This window comes from Nestor notabilis, unplaced genomic scaffold, assembly GCF_000696875.1.
Source record: "Nestor notabilis isolate BGI_N333 unplaced genomic scaffold, ASM69687v1 scaffold23816, whole genome shotgun sequence".
NCBI lineage: Eukaryota > Metazoa > Chordata > Aves > Psittaciformes > Psittacidae > Nestor > Nestor notabilis.
Genome location: NW_009934683.1, coordinates 42,256 through 63,647, shown reverse-complemented (window position 1 = coordinate 63,647; position 21,392 = coordinate 42,256). Strand labels below are relative to the sequence as shown.

The 21,392-nt window shown below is 40.0% G+C and overlaps 1 protein-coding gene across 2 annotated transcripts in view; it reads right to left on the bottom strand.

The window, feature by feature from the left end:
- The window catches only part of LOC104408033 (ubiquitin carboxyl-terminal hydrolase 22), a 62,576-nt gene that overhangs the window by 7,502 nt on the left and 33,682 nt on the right, over positions 1 to 21,392 (bottom strand). For both annotated transcript variants that reach the window (XM_010017480.1, XM_010017481.1), the window contains 5 exons: positions 20,005 to 20,174; positions 13,161 to 13,308; positions 5,739 to 5,844; positions 3,920 to 4,078; positions 1,514 to 1,640 (listed from right to left, as the gene is read on the bottom strand). In XM_010017480.1, coding sequence (XP_010015782.1) covers positions 1,514 to 1,640; positions 3,920 to 4,078; positions 5,739 to 5,844; positions 13,161 to 13,308; positions 20,005 to 20,174 — 710 coding nt within the window. The remainder of the gene's footprint in view (positions 1 to 1,513; positions 1,641 to 3,919; positions 4,079 to 5,738; positions 5,845 to 13,160; positions 13,309 to 20,004; positions 20,175 to 21,392) is intronic.

Here is a 21,392-nt window from a genome sequence, read left to right as displayed (position 1 = left end):
ATGCAACTGAACAACTGCTGGTATATGGGGGTGACCATCTGAAAGCATGATTGTCCCAGTCTGAAAAAGCCTGTAAATTACAGAAGAGGGAATTCTTTCTACCTGGAACACATTTTCCCAGTAGAAAGCAGAATACAGACCTATGGCATTCTGTTTTCACGTCAAGACCTCGTTTCATTAACAAGCTTCTCTACAAGCCAGACTTTGAAAACAGATTTTAAATCACTGCTCTGCTGGATACAGAGGTGTTATGGAATTTAACAATTCCAAACTACAATCATTTCCTGCATACAGTCCATGACTTGCTCAGTGAGACCACGACACTACAGTTACACATATCATTAGATTTTTCAGTATGAACATACTGACCTGGCTTAGATGCTACAGCAAAGTTTAGCATGCGCTTTGCCATGACAGCTAAAAGATAAAGGTCTCATTCCAATGCTATTAAAAGTCATCCAGGTGTTTTACAGAAGTTCAAAGCCTAGAAACCATGCAAGAATTGAACAACTGAATGAAGTCTCTGGAGTAAATGGCTGGAACGTGTGTTCTTTCAATCTACCATTGCCCAAATGGAAAAAGCAGCAGTAGAAGACTTCATTTGCACAGAGCATACAGGCTGCTGTTTTCAAAGTCTGTTTCCAGTCACCACAGTTGTAGGTAAAATGCTGGTTTTCCTTTACATAGCTCATGTGACATTAGTGTCATCATCAGGTAAGCAGTTTCTTGAAACACTGGTCACAGTAAGAGCTGAGGTGAGTTATCATCAGTTGCTGCCTAGCAATGAGAGGACTTTGTCATTCTGTCCCAGGAGACACTCAGGATCTTAGAGGTTTGCATCTGAACAACTCAAGCAGACCAAAGATGCAGTTAAATTACTATGATGGCTGCTTTTACAAAGGCCTGTGGCATCATTTTACAAGGACCCTTTGCCTCTTGACACAGAAAGACCATCTTCTGTGGTAGCTGCCTACTTCGCACCACAGTCACTCTTCATATTTAAGACACAAACTGTACAGGACTAAACTATCCTGAGGGTACCAGCTATGACATTATCTCCCCCCATCACTGCATCTGACAATCTGGATTGGAAATGTTGAAAACTACATCACAGCTGGGAAGATACAAGAAACCTTTTCCATTGCAGTAACTTTTTCATGCTTTTCCTTCCACATAGAGTTCCTCTGTGGCATTCTTCCAGGAGAAGAGTAGGGTAAAAATGTTACCATGCAGGATGAGTAAGTGTTTTTGGAGACTGGTTTCTGCGCTGATTCAGGAATTGCACTGGCCCTCCTCTTTGTTTCTAGATTCTGCTTAGTTGGGTTCCCACAGATGTACCACAAAGCTACATTATGGACAATGTAATACTATCTGGGCGTGCAAGCTGTTCTTTATATTAATTTATATCATAAAAGATTAGTCTGTGAAAGCCAGAAGATATGTCCAGGAATTCAGTTTATCCTCTCAGAGAGGGATACACATCCTCTGCTTCGTCTGTCCCCTGTGAACTTACTTTGAGATGAAAACAGGCCACGATGGGTAACTTCTTCATAGTGAGTTGTTTGGTAGATTCCTGGTAGCTATGGCAACCACTACATTTGATTTTGGCACTGCTTCCTAGATGTTCTGGCCTTGTAAACCTGAAAAAAACATTGAAAAGCAAAGGGAAGCACAAAACAATGAGATGATTTTCCACACATGCTGAAAACACTCCTCTTGCTTTTACTTGTTGGTCACTGGCACCACAAGAAACAGAGTTCATGGCTTTTAGCTGTCATATTGAAAGAATCCAACATCTATAATAATGCAAAGTGCTAGAGTTCAGATACCCAAATCTGACATTTATCATTGCTCTACTTGGGAACACTGTACTGGAATGCATCAGTGTCTGAGAAAGGAGCTAAATGTTAATTCACCTCCTGCAACAGGACAGCTGATCTTCATATGGAAAACAAAGATCTTTCCTTTTCAAAACCAAAAACATTGATATGAAAGTTCTGAAGCAAGATGACAAGACTTGTGGGCTCAGCTGCAAGACACTCTTCTGCCTTGTAGCCCTCCAGGGCTAGGATCAAAGCTCTGAGATGGAAAGGGCTGTAAACACAAAGTTCTTTTCGAAACACAGACATCTTCCAAGGAAACCCAAGTGTTGACAACTAGAAAAATCTCTTTCAAAGTGTTCAGACAGAACTGCTCAAGGGAGCTATAGGAAGAGACCATTACAGAACAGGGAACTGCTTAGAGAAAATATTACTTCTATGTTCTCACAACACACTAAAGCAAAATCTCTTTTTCAGAAACTGTCAGCACAGAAAAGGCTCAGAGAATGGACTACTGAGCCTTTTCCTCCAAGTTTAGACTTCCAAGGGGCAAACAAATCATCTCAGAGGCTGCTTTACAACTAGGATTTTTGAGATGAAAGGTTTTGAAACAGAATTGAACATTTTAAATTAATTAATGCACACACTGAGCATGTGAGGGCAATGTGGTATCAGCTCGTCACTAACCCTACCTTGCCTCCTTCTGTTTAGGGTCAATGCAGCCTCCGGCATTAAACGATGATCACAGCCTCCTGGTCTCCCCTCTTGTTTGATTAACAGGATTTCCTTTACCTAGCCTATGTACCATGGAATCATAGACGAGTCAGGGTTGGAAAGGACCTTAAGATCATCCAGTTCCAACCCCCTTGCCCTGGGCAAGGGCACCTCACCCCAGACCATGTTGCCCAAGGCTCTGTCCAACCTGGCCTTGAACACTGCCAGGGACGGAGCATTTACCACCATCGTTCTCTGGTTTTGATTTTGTTTGTGATTTACTTCTTTTTCTTCTCTCTTAGGTGTGTAAACAGGCTTACAAAATTGGTGTAACTGTCAGGAGTGCCTGCATCTTTCTGGGTTTTGTCATATTCCTGCTCAATCCTTCCTTTTTCGAGCCAACTTCCAAGTTGCATGGCCACACCGCTTGACATTAAGTTACACACCTTCCTTGCTTGAATCTAATATTCAACCTGCTTTCTAGCTTTTGAGTTAAAACCTAGACCTGTCCTCTTTATCCATTACAGTTCAACTTCTTTCCAAAATCCATACTCTTTAAGAGTATCTTTGAACCTGGATGTTTTCCCTTCCCTATCATCATCTCTCTCTGATCCTACTAATCCCCATCTTGAAGAAAACAACCAAAATTCAACCGGTTTGGTATTCCTGCATCAGCAATTTCTCATTTGTACTAACTCCCTTTTTCTCTCAAAATTATTGATCTTAGAAGTATCAAGAAGGTTAGAAATCATATGTCAGAGGCCATGAGTTTTTACTTCAGGAGGATTAGCTTTGCCCCAGGCTACAGTTAACCTCTTCCTTAGACAAGTATCTTCAACAAATATCTGCATTTACCACAAGAGAATGACTTCCAGATCTGTTAAAAGATCCAAGTTAACACTATATGAAGCCATAACATTCTCCCCAGTTACCTGTTTCCAAGATGCCCACGTTTCCTGCTCAGAATGATCTTTTCTTTTTGAAAGCTCCATTCCTTTAATTCTTAATGTCACCCCCACAAACAAGCTGTAGCAGTAGCTGACCCTCAGCTTTGCTTAGAGCAAAAATCAGATTCATACTTGCTGTTGTAATTTAGATAGATGTTAAATGCACTGTGAACTCTTTATGTACTTGCTTTGCTGACACAACCAAGAACATGGAGACAGACACCAGTGGTTTTGATTATTTCAACCCACATTGCCTGGCAGCAGCCAACGTACAATTTGTTTTCTTCTTGCATCGCATGGCAACTGGTTTTGATTGCTTATTGTGAGGCCAACTGTTGCTCTGAGCCTTCTTTGCCTTCTCACTTTCTCTTCTATACTAAAATCTGTATAAAAAATGCTTCTTTACCCCACCAACATCGTATTTGTCTCATTTCCTACCTTCGCAAGCAGTCTGTGAGAGTGGTGGTGCCCGATACATGGCTTTCCCCATTTACGACACTGCCATCACTCCCTGGACTCAGCGGCCAGAACGGGGTGGAGGAGCCTGGCAAATCCAAACTGATGTCCCAAAATGGGTCTATCGTTGTGGAAACGCCACTGTGAAAAAGAAAGCCGTTTGAAACACGTTTAAAGGAAGTCAAATTAACAGCACACCAAATACTTTGAGGAACCAATAGGATCTACATCACCCCTAGAGGGCACTCAAAGATGACAGAAAACAGAGTTGCTCCAGAGTATTTTCCCACAGCTGATTGGTTTTCTGAATATTTAAAAGCCATAGGGTTTTAGGAAACATCTGTGATGTACTAAATGCAAAATATATGCACTTAATACATTCTCCCACTCACTGAAGCCCTGTGATTCAAAGTGACCAAGCAGGGTTACTTGGAGATAGAGGCACCACTCATACTACTGACCAGTATAAACCAGCTAACATTATGATGATAGCTGTATGCGATCTAACTCGTTTAGAAGTAGAGGTCTCTGGTCATGACATAGAAGACTGTGTTTAAGGTTACTTTAATAAAGACAGAGCCAAATTTTGCTGCAGAGTAGTGCACTGAATTAAACTTTGCAGTTCCTGTTAGCATCTCCTACAGTGTTTGGAGTTTGAGAGGTCAAAGAAAAACTGCATCAAGAAGTAGTGTGTGTTCTCCATCAGATTTCTCTACAAGACAGCTGAAGACAAGCCAACAGCTAAACTATGGAAGAAGCTTCCCAAAGTGTTAACTTGCATTGACTCAAATCTTCTCTTTCAGCATTTACATTTTTAAGAGAACTCCAGAACTTCAGGGGTGTAAGCTCCTCATTTGGAAGTACTGCCTGTTTGCACTCCTTATTCTTCTTATTCGAGTTCTCTCTTCCTCTCAAACTAGTGTCTCTCACTCTGCAATCTCATCAAGCCTGCAATACTCTGCCTTTCTTTTTCAGCTTCATTTGTGCAAAGGTTGTCAATTTTCAAAAGAAAACTTCTTTTGTTAAAGTTTCATCAATGCTAATATTGTGTCATAACATACTGAGCTTTTCATTATCATATAAGGATTCTGTGGCTCTACCAGGCAAAGAACAAGATTTCCTATGTTTTCCTTACAGTAAATCTTCTTCAAATGTCTTCAGGAAACTGAGAATAAAAGCAGATTCAAACAAGCACAGAACAAGTCCATTTGCAGAACAGGATATGTAATTATAAAGAATGCAAGACAGAACAAACCCCAAGAACTCTGACTTCTGCACTATGGCAATAGCAAACATCTTGAAAGAGAAGTCAACTTGCTCCAGTACACAGAGTAGAACAACAGACATGTTCTTCCTTACACTTGTCAAACATTCAATTGCTGGTACCCGAGATTACATGAGGTGTCAGCCTCTTTGAACCCTCTCCTGATGATACATGAGGCTCCTAACTGAAGGAAGATATGGTTTCATATCAGAATTTTCTTCAAATATAGTGGCAATTACATACTTGGAAAACCAAAGAAGTCTTTTCCTCATGAACTTGGAGAAGAACAATCTTCTATAGACTAGTAAAAAGTCAAACAAGCCTGTGGTACTTTCCAGGTAGCTTTTTTTGCTATGTCTTAATATATGTCAATTAACTGGTATCTGACTGCATTAAGCTGATGCTGTATTTAAACAGCTCTTGTCTTGCTGGAATTTTGCTAGTATTTTATTGGTATTCGAGAAAGAAAAGACTCAGTTGCACTGGAGGGTGTAAAGATTCAAATCAGAGTTCAGAACCAGAAAAAGAAGTACTTACTGGCAGACTTGACAGGTAACATCAGACTGCAGTCCGCCTGTGAAGATTTGGTCTATGATGCAGTTACAGTGGTTGGGGTTGTTGGCCTTCTTCCCATTATCATCACCTGAAGGAATGCAAACACAGGCTCAGAAGTCAAAAATCCTCCGAGGGAACAGTGGTTGCCTTGGACTGGGTCTCCAGTAACTCTCCATAACTTAACAAAGTTCACATAGACAATACAGAACTCTGAAAATGTTGTGCACTGAAGAAAAATCAAGGAAACAAGAAGAGAACACCTAGAAAAATATAATACAATCAGAAGGTGACTAAATGCAGTTAACTCCTTTAGAGGTGAAGACTTAAAGCCATTAATGGCTGTTAGCCAAACCCTTTTTGGGGGTATAGCTCTATCCCCCTTTACAGAGATTTGCTTAGTCCTGTCCAGTATAAAGATCAGTTCCTAAGATGAAGGGGTTGTCAAGGTGCTTCATGAAAAGGAGTATTTAACCTACACTTAAGAGTGCCATCATGCAACACTTGTACCTGAGCAAGTGGCCAGCTCCTTACTACAGAAGCATTAGTTTCTGCTTAGGCAGAGTATTCGATAGCACAATATTTCTCCTAAATGACAGAGAGAGGAACCATCAAGCAAATGCTACTCTTTAATTCTATCCCAGTCAACTTCTGAGAATAGAGTGAGGGGAGGTTTGTCAAGACACATCAATCTCCAGCCTGCTGTCTGCGTTCCATCCTTTCAACATCAATGTGGACTTTCCATGCAAGTTTCCACCAGAGAGAAAATGAAAGATGTCCTTATCTGAAGCAGGAAGATAAGGGCTCTGTCGTCCTCCAGCTTCTTCAGAGGCACAGCAATCCTCTGAGTTCCCAGGGGGCACAATGAACGCATACCCATCTTTTAGCCATTATCAACTGCAGGAGCACAGCAGTTCATTTTATGGTTTGAATGCTGAGACTAACCAGAGCATTAAATAACCAAAAGTTTCTTGGCATAGTTCTCAGCTTTGAAGCATACTCCTTCCATTCCCCATAGGTGATATACTTCTTTGATTTCCAAGACTGTTTACTGCTTATTTTCCTTGGGCAGGCCAGATGCAACTGGGATTGCTTTGTACACAGAGATGCACACACAAACACAGCATCAGCTGATTATTTTGTAAAGTACATCTTTGGGTGTCTCTTAGTCTCTTACAATAGAAACTAAGAAGTTTCACCAGGTTTTCTAGTATCTTTAACTTACTAGGAAGCATTTAATAACTGAAACACTAGGATGCTGACTTGCCAAATCACAGCTGTTACTCAAAACCAAGAAACCTCACCTGAAGACACTAAAAGCATGGGGCAAACCCCACCACTTTGTGTCTAAGGTGCTCTAGCTGGAGTGTTCTTCAGCAAGAAGCAATGTGACTTCTTTCCCAATGAAGCTTTAGTAGTTTGTTGAGAAAAGCAAATGTAAGTGATACCTACCAAGCTGCAATGGGCCACTTCAGTTAATTCAATCCTAAATGCCTCAGAGAAGTTCTCACTCAGCTGCCTGCTTGAGAAACTCATTTGAATTGCCAAGAGAAGCACACTGTGCCCTTAAAATGGCTCTTAACAAAATGCACTAGAATTGGATTTCAAATGTATGAAGTTCAAGTCAGGGGTTATCAGACCCAGTCTCAGGCATTTCTTGATGGGAATTTCAACTAAATCTTACTGAACTTAAGATCTTTAGAAGGTCTTAATTATGCTAAGCTAATGAAGAGAGGTATAGAGGCTGTACAAGATATTCTTCACCTTTAAAAAAAGATCACTTACAAGCTTTAAAGACTACATGTGGATTTTCAAGAAATGAATTTAGTGCTTTTTATCCTTGTTTTTAAAACTCCACTTTTCCTTTTTAAAGGAAAAAAAACCCCTGTCACATCCTGGTAATCTCACCATTTGAAACATTATTTCCCTCTGTTTTGTTTCAAGGGGGCAGAAGCAGAGAAACAGCACTGAGAGATTTCCCCTGGCCCACACAGGTACCATCTCTGTTGGACACTGTTAATAGACAGCCATTTCCACTTACAGGAGAGAGCAAATACTCCCTTTCCAATTATACAAGTCAATTAGGATCAGTGACGAGAGGGTCTCCAAAGAGGCTCCTGCAAGCTTGTTCCCAGCAAAACAGAAGGGTATTACCCACTCAACATTATTTCCCATGACATTTGGTTGGAGAGGAGGGAGGAAAAAAAAGAGTAAGATTACCACCTACTCACACTTGTCAATATGGAACAGATGCTAAGAGGAGGTATATTATGCAGCTGAGAACTAGAAGCTGCTAGATTGTTGTGCTTCAGTTAAGGCTCCCTTCGACATGTCTGTCTTACAAAGTAGGTTTTAGTTTAATACATATTTTTGTTCTAAAGCTGCTCATAATTGCTATCAGGGAAATCAGTAAGAGATTGGCCAGTGCAAGACTAAAACCAAGCTTGGAAACACATCAATGTATCAAGTGATTTTGAGAATGGCAGAAAATTAAGTTTAGAAGTTTGGATTCAAATTAAATATCACTCTTTTAAAACAGAAGTTACTACTTCGTCTCTGCAATAACCAAGTATATTAACTTGGGTTCAAATACATAGGAAGAAAATTAACTCTATCCCAGCTGAAACCAGGACAGTATTTAAAGGTAAATCATACATAAAAGCTGTAGATTACTTTCTAACATTGCTTTTGCTTTGAAATAAAGAAGCTTTGCCTCCAACTTCTATTATATGTTTTAAATGAAATAAAAAAGGAATTTAAAATTGCCAGATTTAAAGGCATGTCAAAATAAGACATTAATACTAACCTTTCTGCTTTACTTTAGCCTCCAGTGATCTGAACAAGTGCTTGTTGTTCTTTATGTCAAAGCAGGGTACACATAGACTTATATGGATCATAGCAGATGACGTGTTCCACAAGCATATGTTTTATCAGCTCCTAAGAATACCATGAAGCATTCAGAGAGCAGGGTAGTGTTTTACTCCCAAACCTCAGCACAGCATTCTTTGTCATGATACCTAGCTTCACATTTGCTTTGTAGCAGTCCTTGTTAAAGATGAATGCAGAATGCTCCGAGAAAACCAGATAAATGAGGAATAATCAGCTTTAAAGTGCTACTCTATTTCTGTTAGACAACTGAATAACATTGCCTGAATAAAGCTTGGGATAAAAACACTGGATTACCTCAGTTTTTAATCTTGCTTTTTGAACCTTTGTGTACAAGTGCCCTTCTCAGCCACTCTCTGCTGCTTGATTTTTGTGGCTCTTGCAATAATAAAGCAAGCTAAACCACAGCCAGTGCTTTCACTGTGCTGAACATTAACTTGTGAACTGCAGTCTTGCTCCTTACAAGAAAATAACAGTTGTGGTCTCAGTTTCTCTCAGGTTTGAATATATCTGAGACAGAGTTAGTAAGCTACAAAGTGTCTGGATGATTGGGACCTCACTGCCATGGGAGCTTGCAGAAATACCCATTATTTATGTTCCTCTACAAATGAAGAGCCCTGGAAGTCCTGAAAGATCCCACATGAAGAATAGGGTACATTTTGCACTTGTTCTTCATAGAAAGAGTCTAAGAAAACATACAAGAAGCAACAGATCAATATCTGATCATTTTCAGCATCTTCTATAATCCAAACATACTCAGAGACCAGTCAGTCTGGCAAAGTCCAGGTGAATGGTTAGACTTTAGTACAAAGAAAGTGATCATTACCTACACAGCCAGGCTGTTTATAGCATTACTTTGGTAAAGAAGGTATGATCCAATGTAGAAAAAGCTCTAAAGCTCATTTGGAAGCTTTTGTGGTGAAAAGGACCACAAATACCAACATACAATGACACTGCAGAACTCTGAGCACTATCAAACCAGCAAGAGAGACCAGAATAACACCAAATACAGGTACAATTTTAACTGTCATTTAGAGTAGCAATGTTGGAATTCACATTCCAGAAAGGTCTCACTTTTTGAATTGGAGCATGTGTTTAAGGGCAGACCTTGTACACACTTTGGGTGAATAATAGAGAAATAGGAGTAACTCATATCTTCGCTTTTTCTTCCCCCCACCAAAATACTACTTTCAGGTTAGACCATCTTTCTCCAGCTGTTGGAATAAAAACAGTGATTCACAGGCATGATAGATTCGATCTCATTTATTCAGAACCATTTTATATTGCTCCAGGAGCACAGAGGAGCCTGTTAAGTGTTCAGAACATGCCCTGCAGATGCCACAGCTCAGCACAGCAGTGCTAGCACAAGGAGAGCTCTCACCCCTGAGACATGATTTACATGGGTGAGCATACAGGTATCCCAGGCTTCCAAACTTCACAGATGCCACTAAAACAAAGTATATATTGAACCAGCATATTTAAAGCCACCCAAACAACCAAACCAACCAAGCAGCTACCTGGGCCATCCATATAATCATCTCAGAGCAGTTAATTTTATGCTTCGTAGGATGCAGCATTACAAAACTAATCTTTAAATGGGCAAAAATCTTACTTTCCTAATTTAAGCAGTGACAGGTATCAGTAACAGGCATTCACAGCTTCCCCTCACTTTCATTAGGACACTTCCTAGAAAGTTGAGTCAACAGAATGGAAAAGGGATATTGGACCTGATGATCCTAAAGGTGTCTTCCAACCTGGTTGATTCCATGACTCCATAAATGACCAATGTCAGCCAAACAAGTATCACTGGATATTTATACAGTTCTTAACATAAGGAACACTTTCATTTACTTTGGTGTCTGAAGCCTTGGTGATCATGAATAATGTCCTGCATAGGGCTTTTAGTCAAAGTTGTCCCCATGACCCTTTTACTTCACTTTGTGTTAATCATAGAACTTGACTGTTATTGACTGGAAGCTTTAAAAGGTGTTTTTAGTCAGTAAAATAAATATGCAATATTAGCAGGGGAGGCCTTATTTGCTTATTGTAGCTTTAGGACACATTCTCACTATTAGTAATTATAGTTTTCCATATGTATACTTCACCTGTGTGTGTCTCTGTGCATACATGAGCATGTAAGTGGGAAAATGTTCTCATTACACAGCAAACTAATTCATTCCAAAAGCGGTTTATCATGACCAAACTTGAAACTCTGGTATAGATTAACTTGTTTGGTTCCCACACAACTGCTTAACCACTTCTTTTAAATCACCTTCATGTGGTATGGATTATTTACTGTAGTTTAATAAAAGTCTCCCAATTTCTCCAGAAACAGAAATCTAAGAACCTGGGTACAGAGATGGAAAGGATCTAGTGCCAATGCTTTCCCACTAGCAGCACTGTAACAGCTTAGTTATGCCCATGCAGGTAGGCTCAAACTTCAGGATATCCATTAAGTAACTGAATTTCAGTCCTTGTAAGTGGTACCTTTCCCACAACCCAAAAAAAGCTCAGTACTAAAGGTACAAAACTCCCTAATTCAATTCAAGCTGGCTGAAACCATTATGGAATTGGTTATCAATTCAGAAGTCAGTGTTTTCAACACATCTATGAAACCCATCAAATAGTACAAGAATCCATATATATGCACTCACTCTTTCAAACACAGAATATCCAACATATGACTGTTTCTAGTTTTAGCACAGATCCCAGTTTAATTTTCATTCAGGATGGAGAAGCCAAACAGAACCGAGAGTAAAGAAACTGCTGAGAAAACTTGATTTTTTTGGTAATTCCAGAAGAAACACGAGATACAAACTTCATTTAAAGCCAAACCAAAAAAAGTCTTTTCAGATTCTTTGTAAGTTTGAAAAGAACACAGGGACCTTTATTGTTGCATGGTTTTTCTTTACAATTCTGAGAAGAAAATACTAGTACTTCATGAACTAATCAGGAGGTATCTGGATGCTGGAGAGGGACTCTTCATCAGGGACTGTAGCCATTGCACTAGGGGGAATGGGTTTAAACTGAAACAGGGGAAGTTCAGGTTAGATATAAGGAAGAAGTTCTTTACTGTGAGGGTGCTGAGGCGCTGGCACAGGGTGCCCAGAGAAGCTGCAGCTGCCCCATCCCTGGCAGCGTTCAAGGCCAGGTTGGACAGAGCCTTGGGCAACATGGTCTAGTGCGTGACGCATCCCTGCCCATGGCAGGGGGGCTGGAACTGGATGATCTTATGGTCCTTTCCAACCCAAACCATTCCATGATTCTATGGTATAGAAGAAATACAAACATCATTTTACATCAAAGATGATGAAAAAGCTTCAAGATTTGTTAGCTCAATGGTTCAGAAACTTCACAGGAACCAAGAAGTATTTCTGTCTGCAGCTGAGTTCATTCAGTGTCAAGAAACGAGAGGTCAGTATTTGGGTAGAGGCTGTTCCTCAAAGCCCCTCAACACTAGTTTCATCAGGCTTGTTGCATTTCAGCTAGTGATTATCAAATGACAGATAATTATTACAAAAGAACTGTTCTATGTACTCCTGTCCTTAGAAGTACTCTCTTGGAGAAGCCTCTTTTGGAGGACACCTATTATGAAGCTGAACAAGCACATCTGCTACAAGGTACGAGTATCTCAAAGATAAAAGCAAGACTTCAAAATGCTTCAAAGCAGCAGCAGCAGCCTTCCCTTTGATAGACCTCTGATAAGCCAAAACCCTAACCTCTAGGTGCTTTTTCTAAGAGCATTAGAAGAAAGCTGAGTGCTTTAAAGCTTATTTCTAGTGACTAAGGACTTCTTTCTTTGTTTTGCTAGTATCAACCCTAGGGTTTTCTCCCCCTTACAAGAATGGGAAGAATTTTTGCACTTAAGTAAGTGAACCAAGCTACATCAAACATTGGCAGACTGGGCTCAGATTTAGTTCAGGTAACCAACATGAAACACATCATTTCACATGGTATTACCAAATCAATTCAACACTTGGATACTTCATCTATAAAAGCATGTCAATGAATAGTTCTACTGTGTTGCATGATCACATATTTTTTATATACAGACTAGTAAAACAAGATACCACAACCAAATATTACTTTTTTTCCTATTCATGTTTCTGTAAGCAACTGGGAATCATAAATACAGTAGAATACTACTTAAGCAGAACAGCCATAGCCTCCCCAGTGTCATTTCCATCAGTCCCATGATACGCTGAGCAAGAGTTCTAAGCACCTCAAGTATAAATAGAATTAGAATGGTAATTTAAGAGAAAAGACAGTGACTCACACCAATAAGAGAACACCATGATGGTGACTGAAGCCAATGTAGAGGCTTGTCTGCTTCTAACTCTAAGTAAGTTTTGACAGTTATGGTTTATTTATAAAATCTTTTCCTTTAAATCTACCAAGCATTTTAAAAGGAATCTGCTAAAACTGCTGCTGGAAGACACTAAACTTGATTTAAGAAGAGATTGTTCTACCTCTTTTTGATCCAATATTCCTTGTTGATTGAAGACTCAGGACAAGCCTTACCTTTGCAGTGTCTGTGTAGCACATCTAATGCAGCAATGAGGAACTCGTGTGCATCTTGTTGCTCGTACCCTGCTAAATGCCGTGCATGAGTCCATACCAGGTGCAATAACCTATATGGAATGTGAGGAGATCGGTGCCCAGAGTAAAACTGCTCAAAGCAAAGAAAAGGACATGACTGTTAACAAGTTACACAGCCTCAGTGCATTTAATTATTAAAATCTTCAATGAGTGCAGTTAGTCAAATAAATTTAAACCATTTAATTCTAATGGTCTTAATAATAAAAGACAGAGACAGCTTTTTATCACAGACTATTGAAGAAGTGATCTCAGAACTGAGCACCTCAGTTTCCTCCCTTGAAATTTCATCATTTTGTGATGGATTAGCCAAAACCAGGCGGGGTCAGATACAAGCAACACTCAAAGATTCCTTACTAATACCACTGGGTTTTATTAAAATAGCTGGGGAGGGGAAGGAAGAAGTACCCTACATTTGCAAGGGATCAGGAATTTCATCCACAAATTATACTCTCCCCTCAAAATCAGGACAAACACTGAAGTTGAGAATATTACATGCCAACTGTCAGCCTGCCCCTGAACCAAGCCACAGTAACTCTCTGCATCCAATGGCTCTGAACAGTCCTATCTGATGGAAAAGATTTACAAGCAGGATTGTAAATCCTGCCTTATGCCAGTATTGGCCTTTCACTGTATTGCTGCAACAGCACAAGGCTTTAGAAACAACTTTATTCAGCACAGTTGTTTGCAGAGCCGAAGGTACCACTTCATTCACCTATCCCCAAAGCCTGTTACCGCTCCTGCAGGGTGTCACTGCCTGGAGATCTGGTCCTGGACCAGCTCCTGCATCTGCTTCTTAGTCGGCTTCAGTCCAAATCTGAGGAGCTGGCTACAGGAGTCACTGCAATTGCCCCAGGTGAGTTTGCCAAAAGCATATTAGACAGTGCACAGGCAAATTATTCAGTCAGCAAAACCACGACATGAAACACTGCTGCTGAGTGGTGGCACACAGCTGGGGAGGTAAATCAGCACAGTAGAGGAGGACAGGTAACTGCCTACAGAAGTTCATGCTTGCTTTTTCGTAATAAAAACCAGCCAGTCCTCCCTAAAAACCACTCCAAAACCCCCATAGTAAGGTCTGTGTTTCCCTGAGTCAAGGTTCAACTCCTTTCTTTACCCTCTCCATTTCTATCCAAGTGCTACTGCTACAACTTTCATCTTCCTGGGTCCTCACTCCTGCTGCTGCCAATTCCAGCATCCAGACTCTGAGACTAGAGCTAACAGCCCTTTCTTGAGCAAGCTGACTTCTGTACCTGTTCAAGAGTCCCTGCACCATGATACCAGTTCCAAAAGCAAAGCACAGATGCTTATGGTATCCCTGTTTGTGGTATCCCTGCAGGGAGCCAGGAAACGCCCAAAAGAGTTCACTTGGCCTTCAGGTTGTGTTTAATGGAGTAAAGTTTTACTTTTAATAAGTAAAAATTTGTAAGTCATTTTGCCTTCCCTCACCTTTGGAAAAGGAATTTGCCAGTAAAGGGTTCCTGCAACACCACAATTATGTTTTGCCCAGATCCTAGTGAATCAATTGTGGCTTATTTTCAGTTACTCTTCCCAAACAGAAGACAGTAAGCAGCAAAAACACTGAATAAAAGTAAGATTTGAAACCCCAGCAGTGTGTCAGTTCTCACTCTCATTGGAAAAGCAGGCTTCCTTCCCCAGCCCCAAGTTGCTTCCTACCCAGTCTCTGAGCATTTTATATCAGTGCAAGCTCAAGCATTGTGCTACAAACCTGCTGAGACAGAATATACTGTATTTTAAGGGACAGGTAGGCAAAGGGGAGTACAATCTTCTTACCTAATCCTCATATTTTAGGCTTTTTAAAATGGTTTTAGTGTGTTTCCTTGCAAGGAAATGTCTTTACTGCAAGCTCTGCTTTTTACCCAACAAGAAGATACACCTCTGCAGCCAAGCACCACAGAATGCTTCCATAAACAAGAAGATCAATAGTTAACTCTGATGCCAACAAGAATGACACCAAGGGACTGGAGCAGTAGTAGAGTAATTCAAATCTGCTGATGCAGCTGCTGCTCAACATAATTCAGGGAACTGCAGCAATAAAACTTCTCTGCTCCGTCCTGCCTTACAATTAGTCCCAGAGCTCTCTCTGGTCATTTTAACCAACAGCACTCTCTGTAATTGCTCCACTGCAGTCACTAGACCTGCCAGATTTTACATTCTCTAATGCTTCGTTAGGATGGGATGAATCTAACAAGAAGCTTTATCAAATTATTAGGTATTATCACAGAGAAGCTAGAAACACACCTAGGAAAACGCTGGTGACTGTGTGTGGAGGGAAGTGCCACTGTTGTAATAAATCATCATGAAACAAAAGAATCTGAGCACATTCAACAGCAATATTTTAACAGGAATGTATAAAACAGCCATCCCCTCTCTGTCATTTCCTTGCTGCTGGGAAAAGCAGCCTATCAGAGCTGTTCCAACCCACAAAAGGGAGCGAAGTCCATGTAAAGTCTAATTCAATCACTGTTATACAAACCTTCTCATTAAAGCATGCAAATAAGAAATAATGATGGTTTTACAAGTCACCTTTAAAATACTTTAACGGCACAATTCTTCCAACCATAACTTAAAATGGTTTTTGTTTAAATTTGTTTTCACTTCAGCTGTATCAGTTGTTTATATTGGAGAGAACTAGTTCAAGCCATTTGAAAATGCCTGGTAATGCACTGTTTAATGGCTATTCCAAGGCAAAGAGGGAAAAAAAGGGGAAAAATAAGAAGCCCAACCCAGTATTCAAAGCCTCCATTCTTACATACAAACCAAGTAACAGGAACTTTCTCTTTTTGCACTTAAATACTTGCTCTTGGATCATAAAATGAAGAATCTATAGGATTTTGAGGATTTTAAGCTTTATATTTTGCATTCTTGTTGCCAAAAATATACAGATACCAGTCAGGTTTTAAACAAAACCAAACCAACCACCACCACACACATCTGTAGTGTTTTCTCCTCCTCCTGCCAAAAAGTCATGCATGGAAGTTTCCCAATTATGTGAACAAACACATTTGATCTATGCTGCATACGTATCGACTGAACAGCCTCCAAGCCTTGTAATCAAGAGTTTATAGGCATAAATCCTGTACCAGGCTCCAGTCCAACTTGAGAAGTGAAAACCACCTCTTAGAAACTGGTTCTCAATTAAGACTTTAAACGTTCCAAAAGTTTACAGTGGATAAAAGGAGTAATACATGTGCCTTTAACACCTACTGGAGCTTTCCCAAAGAGCAATGGTTCACGGAGTTAGAAACACCGTTTTCCCTGCACGCTCGCTGTATGCTCTACAATTACAACAGAGAAAACGTTTTACTAAATGGGCACTAAACTGTCTGTGCAAAAAGCCTTATCTACTTTATCTCTTGTACCTTTGTTACAACTTACTTTATACATAGCCATCACCAGAGTACCATCTTAAGACATCAAAGCCATAAACCATATCGTTGATTTTCCTTTTCATCCTCACTTCTCAAGTCTCCTCATAGTTGTGCTGTGCACTTTGACAGGCTCATGAGAATGAGGAAGGATGGGAAGAAGGCTCTGTTCTTTACATCTCTTGAGTGCATTCTGCTATGCTCCTAGATTTTCCTGCTATTCCAGAGTATACCAGCATACAGATCCACTAATCCTATCATTCTAAATGGTCATTCTGTAAATGATTCAGATAAACCTTAAGGTATGGAGTACCTTACTTTTCATCAGTGAAGCAAAACTAAAACACAAATACCAGTAAGTAAAAAGTAGTGCACAAACCCTTTCAGCCCAAAGGCTCAATGAACGGATTCTGTGTGTTCTATCTTCCCTCCATCCAGTTTCACCACTATCTGTTATTCCCAAATCCTTTTTATTCCTTTTCTTATGCAGTGTAATTCATGTCATGGTTCTATTGAGAAATAGGTTTCAAGTAGCAAAAATGAGAATGTTAATTGATGCAGTCAGATATTTTTAAAACAAACAGAGATCAATGCTTGGCATATTTCAAGAAAAGCTACCAGGAAAAAACCTTCAGTTCTGAGAACCATCTGATACTCATTACTCACCACCAACCTACTTCAAGGTGCAAGAACTTTGTAGCTTCCTATTTACCGCAGAGAAATCACACCCCCCATTATAATTAAATGATTTTAAACCAGGAAGAAAAAAGGAACAAGTCTTTTTTGTTTGAGAAACAAAACTTGCTCTTTATGTAGAGTAAGTTTCATTTAGTGTTCTAAACAGTCTCTTTTTCTCCTGGAGAGTTCTTACTGGCATGCATTCACCAGATCCCCTGGCATTCCTTTTGCCTAAGATCACACCTTCAGAAAAGAAGGGTGGAGGGGAGATGGAAGTTAACCCTTGCCCTGATGGTTTGTCACTGGGTAAAATGCCTTGGGATAAGTACATCAGTTAATCCTGGTGGGAAAGCTACGTGAAAACAAGACAGAACCTGAACCAAAGTTTCCCCAGTAATTCAATTACAAAGGAATTCTTAACCATAGCACTGAAGTCTCCATTGGTTAGCTTTCCTCCACTCAGCCCTTATCTCTGCAAGGAGTGTAAGAATCTTCATCCATATAGTTGGGACATGAAAGATAACCAGTCTGCTCTAAAAATGCAAGACTTTGGTTTCAATTCTGAATGTAGAGATATTAAAACTCACTGGCAAACAGACTTTTACAATGCGTGCTGACAGGGCTATAAACATAACATGGTATTTACTGCTTGCAAGTTAAAATACACTGAGTTGGTTCCAGACACTACAGTTTTACTTGTGGAGGACTAAGCTCTGGTTTTACTTCAAGGTGGTTGAGTCACTTTTTGTTGCCCTCCCACAGCACAGATCTGCAGAACTTCAACGTGAAGTAAGGACAGAGATGCTGTCCTGCTATCTTCATCACAGATATGGCTCTTCCCTCATTCACATGCCCTTGTGTTGCAGCACACCAATTATCAGAACTAATGCAAGTTTAGGCATGAATTTTGATTGGGGAAAATGAAGGCTGAGATTCCCAAAGCTGTGTGTGAAATTAAACTTGATTACAACTAAAACTAACGTGAATGTTGAATTTAAGCCCCATTTTGGGTAACAGCCTGTCCTTTGTTACATGCTTGTACATAGTGTAGCAAAAGGCATCCCAGGCCATCGACAAGGCTCCACATACATTAATGCAAATACAAAATCATTACCTAGACAGTCTTGATCTTTCCTCCAGCCCCCCAATCTGTAATGTAACACTCATTCCCCCTTTCCCAAGGGATTTACATGTGTAAATAGAATGTGGTTATATTCAAAATGAGACTTTAGACCACAACTTGATGAAATGATATCAAGATTTTAAGGGCACCTTTTATTTTTAAACAAGCAAATAGGTTTCTTATATTAACAGTGTATAGAAAGTGGTATTTCTAGACCATGACTGAATTTTTTATCTAGGCAGAGTGGTACTTCCCCCTTTAACTGCACATCTGGTTTCAATAATCCTGCAGCTGCTACCTATTGCTATGCCTTTTGGTTTTTACCTCCTTTCCTGACAGACTCATGAATAACTGAAAAATAAACCAAAAAATAAGAAGTATAACATACAACTAATGACTGAGAAGCAGCAGGAAAAGTTGCAAATTCACTGAAACAACTTTGTACTGGAATGGCTAAAGGGACGCTTTGCCTTCCCTTATCTGTTTAACTTGCCTGCAATAACCAAAAATAATCTTCTCTGGTGAAAAAGGCACAGAAGTAAAATCAAATTGAAAAATCACAAGATAAAGGTAAAGTTATTTTAGGTTGGTCTCAGCTTGAATGAACTTCCATGACAGCATATACACAAAGACATGCTCTGCGTGCAGACATCTCCAGCTATTTTAAGTGCTCTGTGACAGCATGTACTAAAGCTTTTTTGGGGTTTTGCTTGGCTTGCTTTGTCTGGGGTTTGGTTTTGGTTTTTTTTTTACTTCCCAAGAAAGCAGATCTATCACTGAAGGAAAGGCACAGACGGGATTTGTTTGTTTTCAAAGACTCATCTTAAAACTCAGAGCCCATGTCTAGCCACAGCCCTTACATTACTGATGTGAGATTAAGATAGTTAATAAAGCTCTTTGACTCTGCCTGTCTCCGACAGCTCAGACCAGACCTACAGAGAAAGGCACATCGCAAAGCCTGAGTGAGTAAGGGAAAGAAGAGTAGCTCCTGCATGGAAGGTACAAACTGTACCAACACATTCACTTCTCTACATCCTCCTGGCCATTAATGGGTTGCCACATAAGAGATGATAGTGAAGATGTTTCTCCCTGCTAGAAAGCACCAAATCAAGATCTTTAAAATATATATATATACAGACCTACATAATCCAGTGCCTCAAACCACAAGGCTAGATACCATTGCTTTACTCTCGCTCCCATTAGCACCCAAAGAGCCTATGACATATTTTCCAGTTACAACTTGCACCTTTAATTAAAGCACACATTCAGCTCTAAGACTGAAGCCTTGCAGATCAGTCTCACAAGAGCAGGCAGCACTGTAATTATTTCCAATACCAGCTTTGCCTAAACAAGGGTGACTTACAAATAGGACTTAAAGGGACAACAGTTTCCTTTTCAGCAGCTGGGTGTTAGTGACAGCAGGGTCTCAACTCAATCTTTACTGCTCTGTTTTGCCACACCTTGAGGGGAAACATATTTTGATTCCCTTTCTGTTTGCAAACAGAACACAACCCCTTTTGGGTTAGGAAACAGCCAGCATCTGGGGAAAGGCAATCTGTTTGTGGCAAATAGCACTCACCTCCTGAAAAAGCGTAGACATTTCACAGACCAGACATGAGCTGGGGCTTTGCATTTCACATTTGTGCCTGTCGGAGAGGAAGAAATCTCGCAGCAGTGGAGTGTGGGTAAGTGCCTGGACAATACAGTTCATAAAACATGTGTTCCCAAGATTGATTAGCCCTCGTAGACCTATAAAGACAGAAGGGGGAGGGGATGCATAAGCATTATCAAGTTAACATAATAGTATATTTGCATTTTTATACAGGTTTCACAATATTCCCACAGATTTACTGTATATGAACACCTTCCAAGTACGCAGTTTTATATTGCTTTGGGTAGGCTATTGGTTTTGATGTACTGAAGTCATAAGCTGCCACAAGCTTTCTGATCTACACTAGGTTTTTCAAATTCTCAGGAAAAAAAGGGAACCTCCAAGTACAGCAACACCAACAGCATTATTTTGCAGCGGCTGTTTTGCCATATGTGACCAAAACACTCCCTGCAACCCCAAGCTGATTGATACCAAAGTGCAACGACAACAGCTGGTAAGTCACTACAGTAAGAAACCAACACATTTAAATAAATCACTAAGTTTTCAGATAGTTTAAAAGGCTTTCCCTAATGCAGGTCATGAAGCCAGAATAAGGGGTTTGTACTGTTCTAATGCAACAACCATCTTCCTAAGACAGGCAGCAAAGGAAACAGCCTTGACAAAACCAAGCCAGGCTGCACCATCCAATGCAGACTTAGCATATCCTTTTTTGGTTCAAAACTCAAGATCCGAACAACCTTAAAAGAGAAACTCTGACCAACACTAGTTCCACACTTGTTTCAGCTAAGTTAAACATTCATCTATAGTATACATCAAAATATTCCACTTGGCATAAGAGGATTCATCACACCTTAAGTCAAACGTTCAGTAATGCCCAGAGACGAGTTCTTGTGCTTGGAAACCAAGATGCTTAAAGGAAAGCTCTTTTGTTGCACAACAGAAGAGAGGTTAGGAGTGGGGAAAGCTTTTCAGTCATTTGCAAAGTCTAAGCAAGAAGAAAAACATGCTCAAATCCTTGAGAACTCTTCTGAAAGGTTAACATAATACCACCATACAGGAGTGCTAAATGAGAAGAGCATCAGGTGGACAAGAGTGCTTATTTGTAATCAAAAACTTACTTTGCAAGAAGATTAAATGCACTGATAGATACAATTCTGGTATTAATGTAAAATTAACACGGTTCTTTTCTGCAATATAAATATGATTACTACACAAACACTGAATGAAAAAACAGGATTACTTGACAGAGAACAAAGAATTCCTTGCCATCCATGAGGGGAAAAAAAAAAAATCAGCTGGCAATGCTGTGGCAATTAAAACTGGTGCAGTTCCCTTGCAATACACCAGATAGTGCT